Raw genomic sequence first — 14,595 nt, forward strand, 5'->3', positions numbered from 1 at the left:
ACTGCAAGTTCTTTTCACATCTCATTTCAACAACAACAACATTTATTTATATAGCACATTTTCATACAAAAAATGTAGCTCAAAGTGCTTTACATAATGAAGAAAATAAAAATAAAAGACAAAGTAAGAAATTAAAATAAGACAACATTAATTAACATAGAATAAGAGTAAGGTCCAATGGCCAGGGAGGACAGAAAAAACAAAAACAAAAAAAAACTCCAGATGGCTGGAGAAAAAAATTAAATCTGCAGGAGTTCCAGGCCACGAGACCACCCAGTCCCCTCTGGGCATTCTACCTCACATAAATGAAACCGTCCTCTTTGTATTTAGGGTTCTCACAGAAGGACTTGATGATGATGATGGTCATGCAGACATCTGGCTTTTAATCCATCAATGTTGGAACATCATGATGCTTTGAGTAGATGGTGGCCACAAAAAACCGGAAAAAGAAACAGAAGAGAGAGTAAGGGCTAGTACGGATTTTAGAGCCACCATGAATAGTTATTATAATGAATTGGATATACATAGTATCAAGATTAAATTAAAGTGAAGTTATGAGAAAGCCATGTTAAAATAATGTGTTTTCAGCAGTTTTTTTAAAGTGCTCCACTGTATTAGCCTGGCGAATTTCTATTGACAGACTATTCCAGATTTTAGGTGCATAACAGCAGAAGGCCGCCTCACCACTTCTTTTAAGTTTTGCTCTTGGAATTCTAAGGAGACACTCATTTGAGGATCTAAGGTTACGATTTGGAATATAGGGTGTCAAACATTCCGATATATAAGACGGAGCGAGATTATTTAAGGCTTTATAAACCATAAGCAGTATTTTAAAGTCAATTCTGAATGACACAGGTAACCAGTGTAGTGACATCAAAACTGGAGAAATGGCTCGGATTTTCTTATCCTAGTTAGGATTCTAGCTGGACAGTCTAGGATTTCCTCTGACATCCCCCAATGATATGCAGGGTCAGTTAATTTACTGCACTTGGTTAGTAGTCATATCACCTGCTCTTCAGAAGAGGTCATCTACCTGAATAAAGTAAAGCATGTTCAGGCCTGGCTTTTACTTGGAGATGGGAGACCATCTACAAAGAGCTTTGGTTGCTACTGGAAGAGGTGTTGGTGAAGCCAGCAGGGGTCCGCCTACTTTGTGGTCGGATTGTGAATCCCAGTGCCCCATTGCATTGTGCTGCAAAAATGGCACCGTCCTTCAGATGAGACATAATACCGAAGTCCTGACTCTCTCTGATCATAAAATATCCCTGGGCATCCTTTGTGAAGAGTAGGGTGCTTCCCGATGTCCTGACTATATTGCCCATCACCGCCTGGTCATTTTGGCCTCCTAATCATCCCCCATCTCTAATTGGCTATCTCTCTCACCCCTTTACCACTTAATTACTAATGTGTGGTGAGCATAATGGTGTAAAATGGCTATCATCTCGATGGATGCTTTATGTTGGTGGTGGGTGAAATGGCTCCTTCCTCTCCATGTAAAGCCTTGATAGCGCTATATACATGCAATGTGGTTGTCTTCTCTGAAAGAGTGTAGGTATGTTTGTGATCAAGTGTCTCTTGTGATGGATTCGGCACCTTGTCCATGACTGCTCCCTGCCTTGTGGCCAATTCAGCCAGGATAGGCACTGGGTCTCCATGACTGTGAGTTCAGTGAGTGGGCTAGAGCTTTAAAGAGATGCAATGGAAGCTCCTTGGTCTTTATAAGGCAGTGAACTAAAACATCTTCCTTCAGGTGACATCTATGTCAGAAAGTAGTTGAAATGAAAACTGGCAGCCATTGAGTACAGCTGTGCTCAAGTCCGCCATCTCTGGGGGTTCTTACCTTACAGAGACCACATAGGGAAGGGAGGTTTACCGTTAAAATACTGAAAAACACAAGTTTTAAAATGGTCCTGCACCAACAGTTTGGGACTTAATGGGGGACTGCCCCCTGCCGACCCCCATTGCTTTGACATGATCAGGACTTCAAAATGGATGGCCTCCATTGCTTCACTGGTTGCACACTTCATGCCGTCAAGGGGGACGTGGTGTGAAGTGTGGCGTAATGATGCAGGGCCCCAGGGTGGCATGTACTGTACTTGTGTGGTACTTGGTAAGATGCGGGGGATTTGGAGTTCTCGGTCATTTGTTTCAGAAACATTTTGGTACTGAGGTCAAAAGCTGGTATGGATATGGAAGTCAAAATTTTAGTACTGATCCAACATGAGTACACAGTGGTCCAGAGAGGGGCTCAACCATGTGCCGCACAGCTTAAGCATACCATCTCTTGACTGGACCAGGAGCTGGTGGGTATTCAGTTTGTATCTGCGTTTGGAACCAAGGCAGAGCTGGGCATTTCTAGGTAAATGTGGGGTGTTGACTTGTAGCATCCATGTAGGCTCATTGGGCGAGGATCAAGCACCAGTGCCATATACTTACCCTTTTGCTTTTAAAATGCTTGTTGACCTCTAATATCTCTGAATGTGTGTCTTACAGTGAGATGGAGGGAAACCCTATGGTGGCCGGACTGCAGGATGACCTTGATCCAGATGACAAAGTCCTGCTGAAGGGTAAGGTGCAGACACCCGTTCCAAGTAAGGACATCACACTGTCCAGTGATGAGGAGGGGCCAGCAAAATCTGGAGTCGCCATATTGGAGGATGAAGATTTTGATATTTCAGGAAGCGGCAGTTGGTGAGACTCTGCAGTTGGCTATACATATTCTAGTTGGATGGCAGTTTTCGACTTCGGAGGGTAAAAACTGAACCTGTGCAAGTGGATCTTGGTATCTGCATATCTAATTTAAACCCTGAGGATGCATTACATTTGCCGTCTTTCTTTCTTTTTTTCCAAATTGGAATTTTGCCTTGGTGTTCTTTTCTTCCTCAGATGTGTGTGTTTGACTAACCAGTAGGGATTAGAAGCGATTTAATTTTCATTTTCATTTTGGTTCATTTTGAACAGAAACAGGATTCAAGCAGTCCTGCTCAAGCATTCTGCCTCTCTTTCTCAAGTTGGTAAATAGTTAAAAAAAAGTAAATAAAAGAGCCTTTACTAACATTATTTGCATATGATAATAAGCTAAATAACTTCTGGGAAATACCTCTGGTATGAAGTCAAAAGCGTACGTGTTTATTTATTAAGCAGGTTTAATTGTAGTAGTCTGTATTGTTTTAAACAAAAAATACTAGGGTAATATGTACAGCCAATTCTCATTTTCAGCTGGGGTTATGTTCCTTGACAAATCCTACAGATACTGAAACATTGATCCTATGGGGAAAATGGGGTTGGGTTTGGACAAGGAGATGGGTCAGACAGGTGCATCGGCCCTCCATTCTTGTCCCATGAGGCTCTGTAATAATCCTTCCAAATGTTCTAAAGACACCTGGGCGGATTTGTGTGCAGATGAAATTTAATGTCAGTAAACATTAAACTTCGTACACGTAAGAAGTAAAAAAGTGTGCTTTGAATACACAATGAGAGGTCTGAAAATATGTGAAGGACTTAGAAGTCCTAGTGGACTCTGCTGTAAACTTCCGGACAGCAATCAGGCCATTAAGAAGGCTAACAGAATGTCAGGTTATATAATGCCTTGATGTGTGGAGTACAAGTCTAAGGATGCTCAGGCATCTTAACACACTAGTGGGTGTCACACCTCATGTGCTGTGTGTAGTTTTGGCCCCCAGTCCATGAAAAAGACACAGCAGCACTAGAAGAAGTCCAGAGACGAGCGACTAGGCTGATTCAGGACTGCAGGGGTTGAGTTTATGAGGAAAGATTAAAAGAGCTGAGCCTTTTCAGTTTAAACAGGAGATGTTGTGAAATAGTTAGTGTTTAAAAAAAAATTAGTCCAAAGGATTGAGACGGTGACTTTAAAATGAGTTCAACAAGTATACCAGGGCACAGTTGGAAGCTTGTTAAGGTTAAATTTCACACAAGCATTAGGTCGTTTTTCTTCACAGAGAAACAGAGACACAAGGGATAAACGGAGTTGTTTGGTAGACAGGAAGACTTTAGGGACCTTCAAAACTCAACTTGAGTTTATTAACTGGATAGGACTGGTGGGTTTGCATGGACTAAAGGGACTGTTCTCTTCAACATTTTTCAAATGTTCTTGCCTTACACCCAATGTTTCTACGACAGTCATTGACTCCCTGTAACCCTAAGCTGATCTGATGAAACTTACCCTTTAACACGTGTATATTTAAATGTGCAGTATACATCTATAATGTCTGTTCAGTTCTTGTTACTTGATTGCATGCTTCTCTACTAATGAACAGTGCATGTCTGACTGAATTTTTTTTTCTCCCCATCACTAAGGTCTTCCAGAAACTCCTCTAAACCGCAGAGTCACACTAAGTTCAAGGGTGCAGAACTGAAACCCGCCACAGTGGCACTGGTGGCGCCAATGAGACCCGAGAAAGTGGACAGCCTAAAAACTACCACCTCCTCCATCCAGACCCCTGCCCTCAACCCACTTCCAGCCAACACTCTGAACCCACCTGCAAAGGTTAAAGGAAAAGCAGAAGAGGTGGTGTCCTCAGACTCGGACCTCGAGGGGCCGGTGGCCAAACAGATACTTTCTTTTGTTATGGATGACCCTGATTTTGACAGCGATGAGCCTGGTCAGGAGACAACAAAGGTGAGTAAAACTTGGGAAGGCAACTTCATGGATTAGAGAGGAGTTTGTTTGAATTATAGCTTTTGTTTCTGTAAGAACTGAACGATTAAACTTTAAGTACATCTTGAAATTAAAAATGCAGACTTCTAATCCAGCAACATGTCTTACAGTATGTCTGCTCTTTAATCTGTAAATGTTAAGCCAAATTATATTTGAAGAAACGATGTACCACAGCACCCCCTACAGGCTCAATAGCCAGATTCTTAAGCAAAAACCATGCCTGTCCACTAGCAGTATCAAACCTGGCTTTATTTAATAGGGATGGTGGTGGGGGGGCTGTTAAGAGGGGGAAGCTCAGACTCGCAGGCAAGCCCGCCTCATCTGTCTTTCTTCTCAATGTACCTGCTTCTCTTCCACACACAGTTTTGGCCTCTCTATTCCCACCTAACACTTAATGGTCTTCTGTTTCCCACTCTTGGTTCATCTCTCACTGTCACAGAGTAACCATTTGTTATGTAACTCTTCCCAGGCCCATGTGTGAATTTGGGGGTTGCCACTACTTCCTATTGGACAATTGGGATGTTGCATGATGATTCCAAAATTTAAGTCCTAGATAGCTTTGACTCCCACCATAAAACAAAGCTACCTGAAATTTGTACCCAGTTGATCATGAATGCCAGGGATGTCTCTTCTTTGTCATTCTGCTAGTTTCTGTATGCATGCAGTGCCAGCTCTACGATCCCAGTCATAGCATTTAGTGGCTGGTTCCATTAACCAGTGGATGTCACACAGAAGTGAAGCCTCTTGGTTCAAGATGTTGGCCTAGCTAGGACTTGGAATGGGAAGCTCCTACTTTAAGTACCTTAGTGAATGTGTACCTCATTGCCTTTATGACATACACACAGAAATCAGGATACTTGTCTCCATGCCTTGCTATGGGTTGGAGGGCTTAAGTAAGAAGGCCTGGCTGCTTACCTTTAAACTCCACCTGCCTCCTCAGAACAACCCCATGAGGTGAGATGACTTCATGTAATATTGTGAGTCAGGGGACTGACTGGGGGGGTGGGGGGGGTTTTGGCGGGTGGCTGAATAGTTCCTGTGCCTTTAGCCTTTGGGCTTCATTACAGATTTATAGGGTCCTTATTTTCCTGTGTGCAGAGTACAGTGAAATTCTTCCTTGCATGTACTAACTAATATGTCGCACTTCACCAGCACCATAATTAGTGAGCCGACTTCTGTCTTCACCATCTCTGAATGGGTTTATGGGGTTGAGAGTTCAAGCTACTCAAGGACTCCATGACTCTCTGTGACTAAGAAGGTTGCTCATTTCTCATTGGACTGACTCTGGAATCTTTGGTGACTTTTTCATTTTACAGCAGTGATGTGGACTGTGTTATGATATCATTTGTTTAATTTTTTTCTTGCAGGCTGCATTTCCAGTGAGGGATGACATCCCAGACCTTTCTGATGACGAGTTTATGCCTTCAAAGATGTTGGAACCACTAAAACCCACAGTCCTGTCCTTTAAGCCCAAAAACGATTTGGATTTATTTGGCCTGGGCTTTGATGAAACGTCACCTAAAAACAAAGACAGCAGCGATGAAGCTGAAGGCAAGTTGGAAAGGCACAGCGCCTGCAGTCGCACATGCTAGGGTAGAATCCTGGAATTTATAGTTGAGCTGGTGGGCATGTTTGGAGATGTCTTTTCACAACTTGCTCAGTTGAACACAGAAGAACAGGATAGTCAGTGATGTTGCCTGCCTTTCTACTGGTTTAGCACAGCCTCTAGTTCACAATGAGCCCAAATACAGGACTTGTACACTTTAGCACTCCACCCAGTAAATCAGTATAAAGGTTTATGGGGTCCTTATTGTGACACGTACAGAGTTCAGTGAAATTCTTACTTGTGATAGGAAAATGAACGAGCAACACCTTGGCACACTCTGACACCAAGATCAGTAAGTACAACTGCCTTATGCAGTATATAATAAATAGTTTTACAGAATATAAGAACATGCTGTGAATATGCAAACGAGGACAGGTACTAAGGTGGAAATGTACTTCATTTATCAAATACAGACTATATATTTATTTTATTAATACTACACCATACCATACCACTTTCTAAGCCCACTTAATTATGAGCGCAGTCACAGGGTCTGCAACATAGACCATCATTTGAATGTATTTTGTAACACATGTAGTAATAAAATGTATTGCATTTATCATTCTAACAGATGGTGAGAATAAAATGCATTTGTACAAATGTTTGTGATGTGCCATCTGTCAGAATAACAAATGCTGTCATTTGCCATTTGGTGTGGGAGTCATAACAGCAGTGTTAATGTTTGTGATGTGCCATCTATTGGAATGACAAATGCAATGCATTTTATTAGCACAAATGTTTTTGGTGTGCCATCTGTTGGAATGACAAAGGCAATGCATTTTATTACCACAAATGTTTGTGATGTGCCATCTATTGGAATGACAAATGCAATGCATTTTATTACTACAAATGTTTTTGGTATGCCATCTGTTGGAATGACAAATGCAATGCATTTTATTACCACAAATGTTTTTGGTGTGCCATCTGTTGGAATGACAAATGCAATGCATGTTATTACTACAAATGTTTTTGGTGTGCCATCGGATCATCTGCTGGCTTGCTGCTACTGGCGAGCTGCGTCTTCTGCTTGTTGCTTGTCGTTTTAAGAGCTGGGAGCACATGAAAGCATTCCAACAACTGCTAGGTTAGATATCTGTCAACTTGTTTTAAATGTCTCACTGCCTTGTCTCGCGTGACGTTAAAGTGTCTCTCGCGGGACGTCAAATTGTCTTCCGAGAAGATCATGTCTCATCTCTCTTCCAAGATTTTTTTAATAGATATATTTATGTAAGATTATATAAACTTTATTCATCCCATGGGGAAATTTAGAAACATAAACAAGTATACATATTCACAGGACAAATAATACAGCCAATCAATCAGTCAATTGATAAGTTAAATGAATAAAGTATACATAAGTGTGTGTGTATGTGTATGTATATGTAGGTCTGAATCACAATCTGATTATTTGGATGGTTACCTAGCAGGTAATGCTTGTGGTTGGTCAGCCAGTCAGTCAACATCTGCCATGTTCTCTCAGTTGCGCGAAGCTGACATCCGAGGTTGTACCCTGTAAGGAGAAACAAAGGTGTGTACATCCGATGAGCCCCAATTAGGGTGAAACACGTGTTGTGTAGTACTTGTATTATTTGGCAGGTACTGTATCACACATATATATAGATATATAGATATAGATATATAGATAGATATATGTACTGTATCACACATATATATAGAGATATAGATATATAGATATATATATATATAGATATAGATTATAGATGGATATAGATAGTTTACACCAAGCTCCGCAGACATCCTTCACAAGCAGTGTAAACAAGACTATATTTTCATTAAATCGGTTAATGAAACCATGTACATAATGTTTGTGTATTTAATATATAATCATTTTTCATGTCACCAATATTGTGCCTTTTGCTGTGAGAAACAGAGACTCGCCACTTTACAGTGCAACGTTTCAAGTAACAATCCGTGTGCTAATCAACACATTTTTATATAGTGCCTTTTACAACACACAACATCAGAAGCTGCCACCTAAAGTACATTAGATTTATTTCAATCAGCCATTAAATCCTTCTATTTCTATACACTGAGCACTTTCACCAGGCATTTTGTATTGCAAAACCAGAATTATTTTTGTTTCACCCATTGGTTTACTTTAAGTATATACAGTGCATCCAGAAAGTATTCACAGCGCATCACTTTTTCCACATTTTGTTATGTTACAGCCTTATTCCAAAATGGATTCAATTCATTTTTTTCCTCAGAATTCTACACACAACACCCCATAATGACAACGTGAAAAAAGTTTACTTGAGGTTTTTGCAAATTTATTAAAAATAAAAAAACTGAGAAATCCCATGTCCATAAGTATTCACAGCCTTTGCTCAATACTTTGTCGATGCACCTTTGGCAGCAATTCCAGCCTCAAGTCTTTTTGAATATGATGCCACAAGCTTGGCACACCTATCCTTGGCCAGTTTCGCCCATTCCTCTTTGCAGCACCTCTCAAGCTCCATCAGGTTGGATGGGAAGCGTCGGTGCACAGCCATTTTAAGATCTCTCCAGAGATGTTCAATCGGATTCAGGTCTGGGCTCTGGCTGAGCCACTCAAGGACATTCACAGAGTTGTCCTGAAGCCACTCCTTTGATATCTTGGCTGTGTGCTTAGGGTCGTTGTCCTGCTGAAAGATGAACCGTCGCCCCAGTCTGAGGTCAAGAGCGCTCTGGAGCAGGTTTTCATCCAGGATGTCTCTGTACATTGCTGCAGTCATCTTTCCCTTTATCCTGACTAGTCTCCCATCCCCACAGCATGATGCTGCCACCACCATGCTTCACTGTAGGGATGGTATTGTCCTGGTGATGAGCGGTGCCTGGTTTCCTCCAAACGTGACGCCTGGCATTCACACCAAAGAGTTCAATCTTTGTCTCATCAGGCCAGAGAATTTTCTTTCTCATGGTCTGAGAGTCCGTCAGGTGCCTTTTGGCAAACTCCAGGCGGGCTGCCATGTGCCTTTTAGTAAGGAGTGGCTTCCGTCTGGCCACTCTGCCATACAGGCCTGATTGGTGGTTTGCTGCAGAGATGGTTGTCCTTCTGGAAGGTTCTCCTCTCTCCACAGAGGACCTCTGGAGCTCTGACAGAGTGACCATCAGGTTCTTGGTCACCTCCCTGACTAAGGCCCTTCTCCCCTGATCGCTCAGTTTAGATGGCCGGCCTGCTCTAGGAAGAGTCCTGGTGGTTTCGAACTTCTTCCACTTACGGATGATGGAGGCCACTGTGCTCATTGGGACCTTCAAAGCAGCAGAAATTTTTCTGTAACCTTCCCCAGATTTGTGCCTCAAGACAATCCTGTCTCGGAGGTCTACAGACAATTCCTTTGACTTCATGCATGGTTTGTGCTCTGACATGAACTGTCAACTGTGGGACCTTATATAGACAGGTGTGTGCCTTTCCAAATCATGTCCAGTCAACTGAATTTACCACAGGTGGACTCCAATGAAGCTGCAGAAACATCTCAAGGATGATCAGGGGAAACAGGATGCACCTGAGCTCAATTTGGAGCTTCATGGCAAAGGCTGTGAATACTTACGTACATGTGCTTTCTCAATTTTTTTATTTTTAATGAATTTGCAAAAACCTCAAGTAAACTTTTTTCACGTTGTCATTATGGGGTGTTGTGTGTAGAATTCTGAGGAAAAAAAATGAATTTAATCCATTTTGGAATAAGGCTGTAACATAAAATGTGGAAAAAGTGATGCGCTGTGAATACTTTCCGGATGCACTGTATTATAATAGCATCATTAATAGGGACTGGCAGCCCAGTCCAGGTTGGTTCCACCTTGTGCCCGTTACTTTCCAGACCGGTACCAACTCCTTGTGACCCTGGACCGGATGGGCACTTTAGAAAATCAGTAGATGGATTCTTACAAAGCAAACACAAATCCAGACCTGTTAACCCCGACTGAGGTTCTAGAGTAGAGGAAGGTACTGAATTATTGGATGCTTGTTGATTTTTTTTTTCCTCCTTTATATTTCATGTTTTTTTTTCTTCCCTCTTTTACCAGATAAAGAAAGCAAGCATTCCTCCAAAGATAAAAAGAAAAAGAAGAAAAAGAGCAAAGAGGTACTTGCTCCGCTCTCGCCTTTCTGGTTCAGCCACTTGCCGCTCGTCAGCCACCTGTGGGCTGGTGCAGTGGAGCACAAGATGGCGAGTAACAAAAACGAGGTCGGTGCTGTGAGGACGCCTCTCTGATATCTTGACTGCTTCTGATTTCCCCGTTTAGGAAGAAGAGAAAGCAGGAAAGAAAAAACACAAGCACAAGAAAAAAGAAAAAGACGAGGTTACCACCAGCGCAGGGGAAGACCGAAAGAAAAAGAAGAGCCGCAGCCGGAAGGCGGAGCAGCTGGGGGACCTGGAGGCCTTCCTGTCGGGGTCAGGGGACGGCCTGGGGAAGGGAGGTGGCAGTGGCGGTGGGGGCGACTACGAGGAGCTGTAGACCCTCCTGATGGGACCGTGTCACTCGGCCTCCATGCTGCTGCTCGCCATTGTTTCCAAGTAGGCAGACACTCCTGTCCTGAAGAGGTGAAACACTCTAGGAATGAACAGCATCTCATCACGGCCTACGAGCCTCCGAGGAAAGACGGATTACGACACTGCGGGCTCACCCTGGGCGACTCCATATTTATTTGCTTGTCTTTGTTTTGAGGGGCTTTTTGTGTATTCCAGCACTTTTTTGTTTTTGTTTTTTGGATGAAGCCCTTTTCAGTTGAGCAGAAAGGTGTTTTGCTATAAATTTTCAGGTGTATTCAAATGGCCTTTAATGTCTTTTATTTAAAATAAGGGAGGAGTAAAGGCAGACGAAAGACTTGTAAGAGTGAAAGTTGTGAATGTGGGGAAGCGTTTTGAAAGTTTTAATTACTGACAAATGGGTGGGTATGAGGAAGAAGTGATTGGTAATATTTGTAAAGGAAGAGGAAGGAAGGGTCTAAGGAGGGTACAGGTACTGAGAAGTAGTGAGAAATAACGGGGGCACAGGGAGGGGTACATGATAGCATAAGTAAAAGTAGTTGGGACTCAATTGAAAAGTGGAGGAGTAAAGGGTTTGAAGTGTAAAGGTAGGCAAGTTGCTGTCGGAAAGTGTAAATGAACAATCCTAAAGGCTAGTGCATGGGAAAGGAAGGATTGCGAGTAACAGGCCTTCACGTGGGATTGGTTGGTTTTAGAAAGGGAGGGGCGACTCTAATGTGAGACAATGTGCCAGTTCACACTTTGATGCTGCCCGCTGGTTCCCCATTTACTTCTTTCTGACGCCATCTTACATTATGGCTGCTCCCTTCTCCTTGCTGTGTGGCTGTGGTTATGCTGCTGCGCCTGCCTTTCGCTGGCTCATGCCAGCTCAGCTCTGTTTCACTTTTTTGTCTCCTGTTCCACACTTACTGTGTACTTTAGTTGCCCATTTGCTACCCCCTTCTACCATCTCACAAGCCAGTTTGTCGTCTTCGTACCCACAGTGCCTCTGATATCTTATTTAATTTCCGATGCCAGTTTAGCTCTCTTGTTTCAGTTTTTAGTGCTGCTCTGATTCTGTCCTGTAGTTACCCACCTGACACCAGTGCCATCTGGTGATACATTGTGTCACCATGCATTTGCCCCATTTCTGATGCCAGTTTAGCTCATTTGTTTCACTTTTTAGTCCCAGTACCTTTGTGATTCTGCCAGCCAACTTGACACTCCACAATGCCATTCCACATTCTGGCTATGCCCTTTCCTGTGTCATATTTTCGTCATCATGCCCCTTCTTTCAGTTTTGCTGTCTCTGTCTGGTGCCAGGTTAGTTTTGTTTTTTACTCTCTAGCACCCAGTGCCACTATGGTTCTGCCCCTTGGTGCTCATTTGCCACTCCAGGATTACATCTCATTTTAGTTATGCCCCTACCATCCCTCATACTTTTTCTGTCTATGCCAGCTTTGCTGCCCACTTTTTCCCCCCCTTACTCCTAAATGCCATCTCACATTCTGGTCATGCCCCTCCCATACCCCTACCTTCATTTTTTCTTTCTATGTCTATGCCAGTTTTGCTGCTTTCTTTCATATTTACTATAATGCTGCTGTGCATTTGCCACTTCCCAGTGCCATCTCACTTTCTGTCTGTGCCATGTCTTGTCTCACCATGCCCCTACTTTCAGTTTTAGTCTCTCAGATGCTAGGTTAGTTCTACATTTTAGTCCCCCATGCCATTATGATTCTGCCACCTTGGTGCCACACACTAATAATCTCATTTTAGCTGTGCTTCTTTCATGGCACCATGCACCTACCTTCACTGTTACTTTCCTCGTCAATGCCAGCTCTGATTGTTTCATATTTTAGTCTCGGTACCACTATGATTCTGCTGTCCATTTGCCACTTCCCAGTGCCATCTCACATTCTGGCCATGCAATTCCCTGTACCATGTGTTGGTCACCACACTGCTACTTTTAACATTTACTCTGGCTGTCTGATGCCAGGTTAGCACTGTCAGTTCACCTTTCCCCAGCGCTACTCTGATTCTGTCCTGTCGTCACCTAGATGCCAGTCTCAAATGCTATTCTGACCTGTCACCTCCTAGTGTGGCAGTGCTACACACTTCAAGGTCTCATGTCACGCTGATGCTGCCATCCTTTTCAGTTGCTGTTTGATCTCTGATGCTAGCATACCTCGGTTGTGCCCTCTGTTTGCATCGTCTCCTGTCACAACACTTCTGCACATCGCCTTTCCCAGTCACATGCCACTCTCTATCATTATTTGCTTTCTTTCCTGTCATGCCAGTCTGTTTACTTGTTACTATGGCTCAGCCGTTATACTGCTGTGCCCTCTATCAGTCACTTGGCTAAGACCAGCCATGTGCCACCCCCCAATAAATCAGTCACCCCATCCCTTAATGAATGATGTCACTTGGCATTTCTCATCATGTCCAACACAGAGGAAGACATTTAAGGTGGATCCCCCTAAACCCTGCACACCCTCCCCCCTTATCCCTCCCACCTAAATTCTCCATTTAAACCCCCTAAAGTAGCCCCTGCTGTGGTAGGTTGCTTCTGAGACTTAACAAGACTCCCAAGGTGGTGCCTCCTATGTCCGCGTTTTCAGCTTCTTTATCTAAATGTAAGTTTGAACCTTCAGTAACCCTGACTTATGTTTTTTTATTTTATATCTCGTGTAAAAATTAATGCAACCTACGGTGTGCCAAAGTAAAAAAAAAAAAAAAAAAAAAACACTGGACATTTTATGCGAAATTCCAAGGTTGAAGGGTGACATCACTTGTCACGGCCCCTTTTCACTTTGAAATGCCACACCCTGTATGTGACGGCACAGTGGGTATTGAGGCCACCTCACATGTCCAGCATCCTGAGCCCAAACCTCCTTAATTCATTTTAGGGTGTCAGAGTCTTTCCTGGCAGCTTCAACGTCAAGGCAGGAAGTGAACCTCGACTTCCACACAAGTCCAAAAAAGAATCCCCAGCACAGACACCAGGAGTGCATGCAGACCTCAACTGGGACACTTGAACCCTTGAAGCAGACAACTATGCCACCTTCAGTTACAGACTGGGAGAAAGGCAGGAATGAACTCTGGACATGGCGGGGTCCCCTCACACTCACACAGGGTCTGCTAAACCCAAGTCCTGCACTCGGTCCATATGGAATCTGCCTCTGTCACCTCCTGGTGGCCACTTCCTGACTCTCATCTCCTGCCTGTCCCTGTGCTCTTCTCTCATCCTTCTCTGTCTCCTCTCGGTGGCCATTTCCTGACACCCTCCTTCCCATCTCTGTCATCTTATTTTTCCATTTCTGTCGCCCCCTAATGGTCATCTCCTGTTCCTGTGCTAATTTCTCACCCATCTCTGTCTCCCCCAGTGACCTTTTCCTGACACTCATCTTCTCTCTTTCTCTCTCTCTGTCTTTACCCTTGCTCATCTGTTGTCCCCTCATGCCCACCCTGCTGACACTTTCATCATCTCCTTCTGTGGTCTTCTATTTCCCTTCTCTGTTGCCCCCTAGTGGCCATTTCCTAGCACACTCAGCACCTGTCTGTGGTCCCCTCAACCCCCTTTCTGTCGTCCTCTAGTGGCCATTGTTTTTTATCAGTATGCTGCTGCTGGAGTATGTGAATTTCCCCTTGGGATTAATAAAGTATCTATCGACTCATCTTCTGTCTCTTTTGTCTTCTCTCTCTCATCTCTGTTGTCCCCCTAGTGGCCATTTTGTGTCACTCTCATCTCTTGTCTCTGTGGCCCTGGTTTTTTTTTCCCCCCCTTATTCCTGTCAGCCCCCTTGTGGCCATTTCCTGACACACTCCTCTCCTGTCTCTGTCAT

At 43.4% G+C, this 14,595-nt stretch overlaps 1 protein-coding gene across 3 annotated transcripts in view; it reads left to right on the plus strand.

Annotated features, from left to right (window-relative positions):
* The window catches only part of LOC114656979 (rab-like protein 6), a 98,926-nt gene extending 87,869 nt beyond the window's left edge, over positions 1-11,057 (plus strand). For all 3 annotated transcript variants that reach the window (XM_051932291.1, XM_051932290.1, XM_028808657.2), the window contains 5 exons: positions 2,494-2,691; positions 4,318-4,639; positions 6,046-6,229; positions 10,311-10,369; positions 10,530-11,057. In XM_051932291.1, coding sequence (XP_051788251.1) covers positions 2,494-2,691; positions 4,318-4,639; positions 6,046-6,229; positions 10,311-10,369; positions 10,530-10,742 — 976 coding nt within the window. In that variant the 3' untranslated portion in view covers positions 10,743-11,057. The remainder of the gene's footprint in view (positions 1-2,493; positions 2,692-4,317; positions 4,640-6,045; positions 6,230-10,310; positions 10,370-10,529) is intronic.
* The last annotated feature ends 3,538 nt before the right edge of the window (positions 11,058-14,595 follow it).

This window comes from Erpetoichthys calabaricus, chromosome 9 (assembly GCF_900747795.2).
Source record: "Erpetoichthys calabaricus chromosome 9, fErpCal1.3, whole genome shotgun sequence".
In the NCBI taxonomy this organism is placed as follows: Eukaryota; Metazoa; Chordata; class Cladistia; order Polypteriformes; family Polypteridae; genus Erpetoichthys; species Erpetoichthys calabaricus.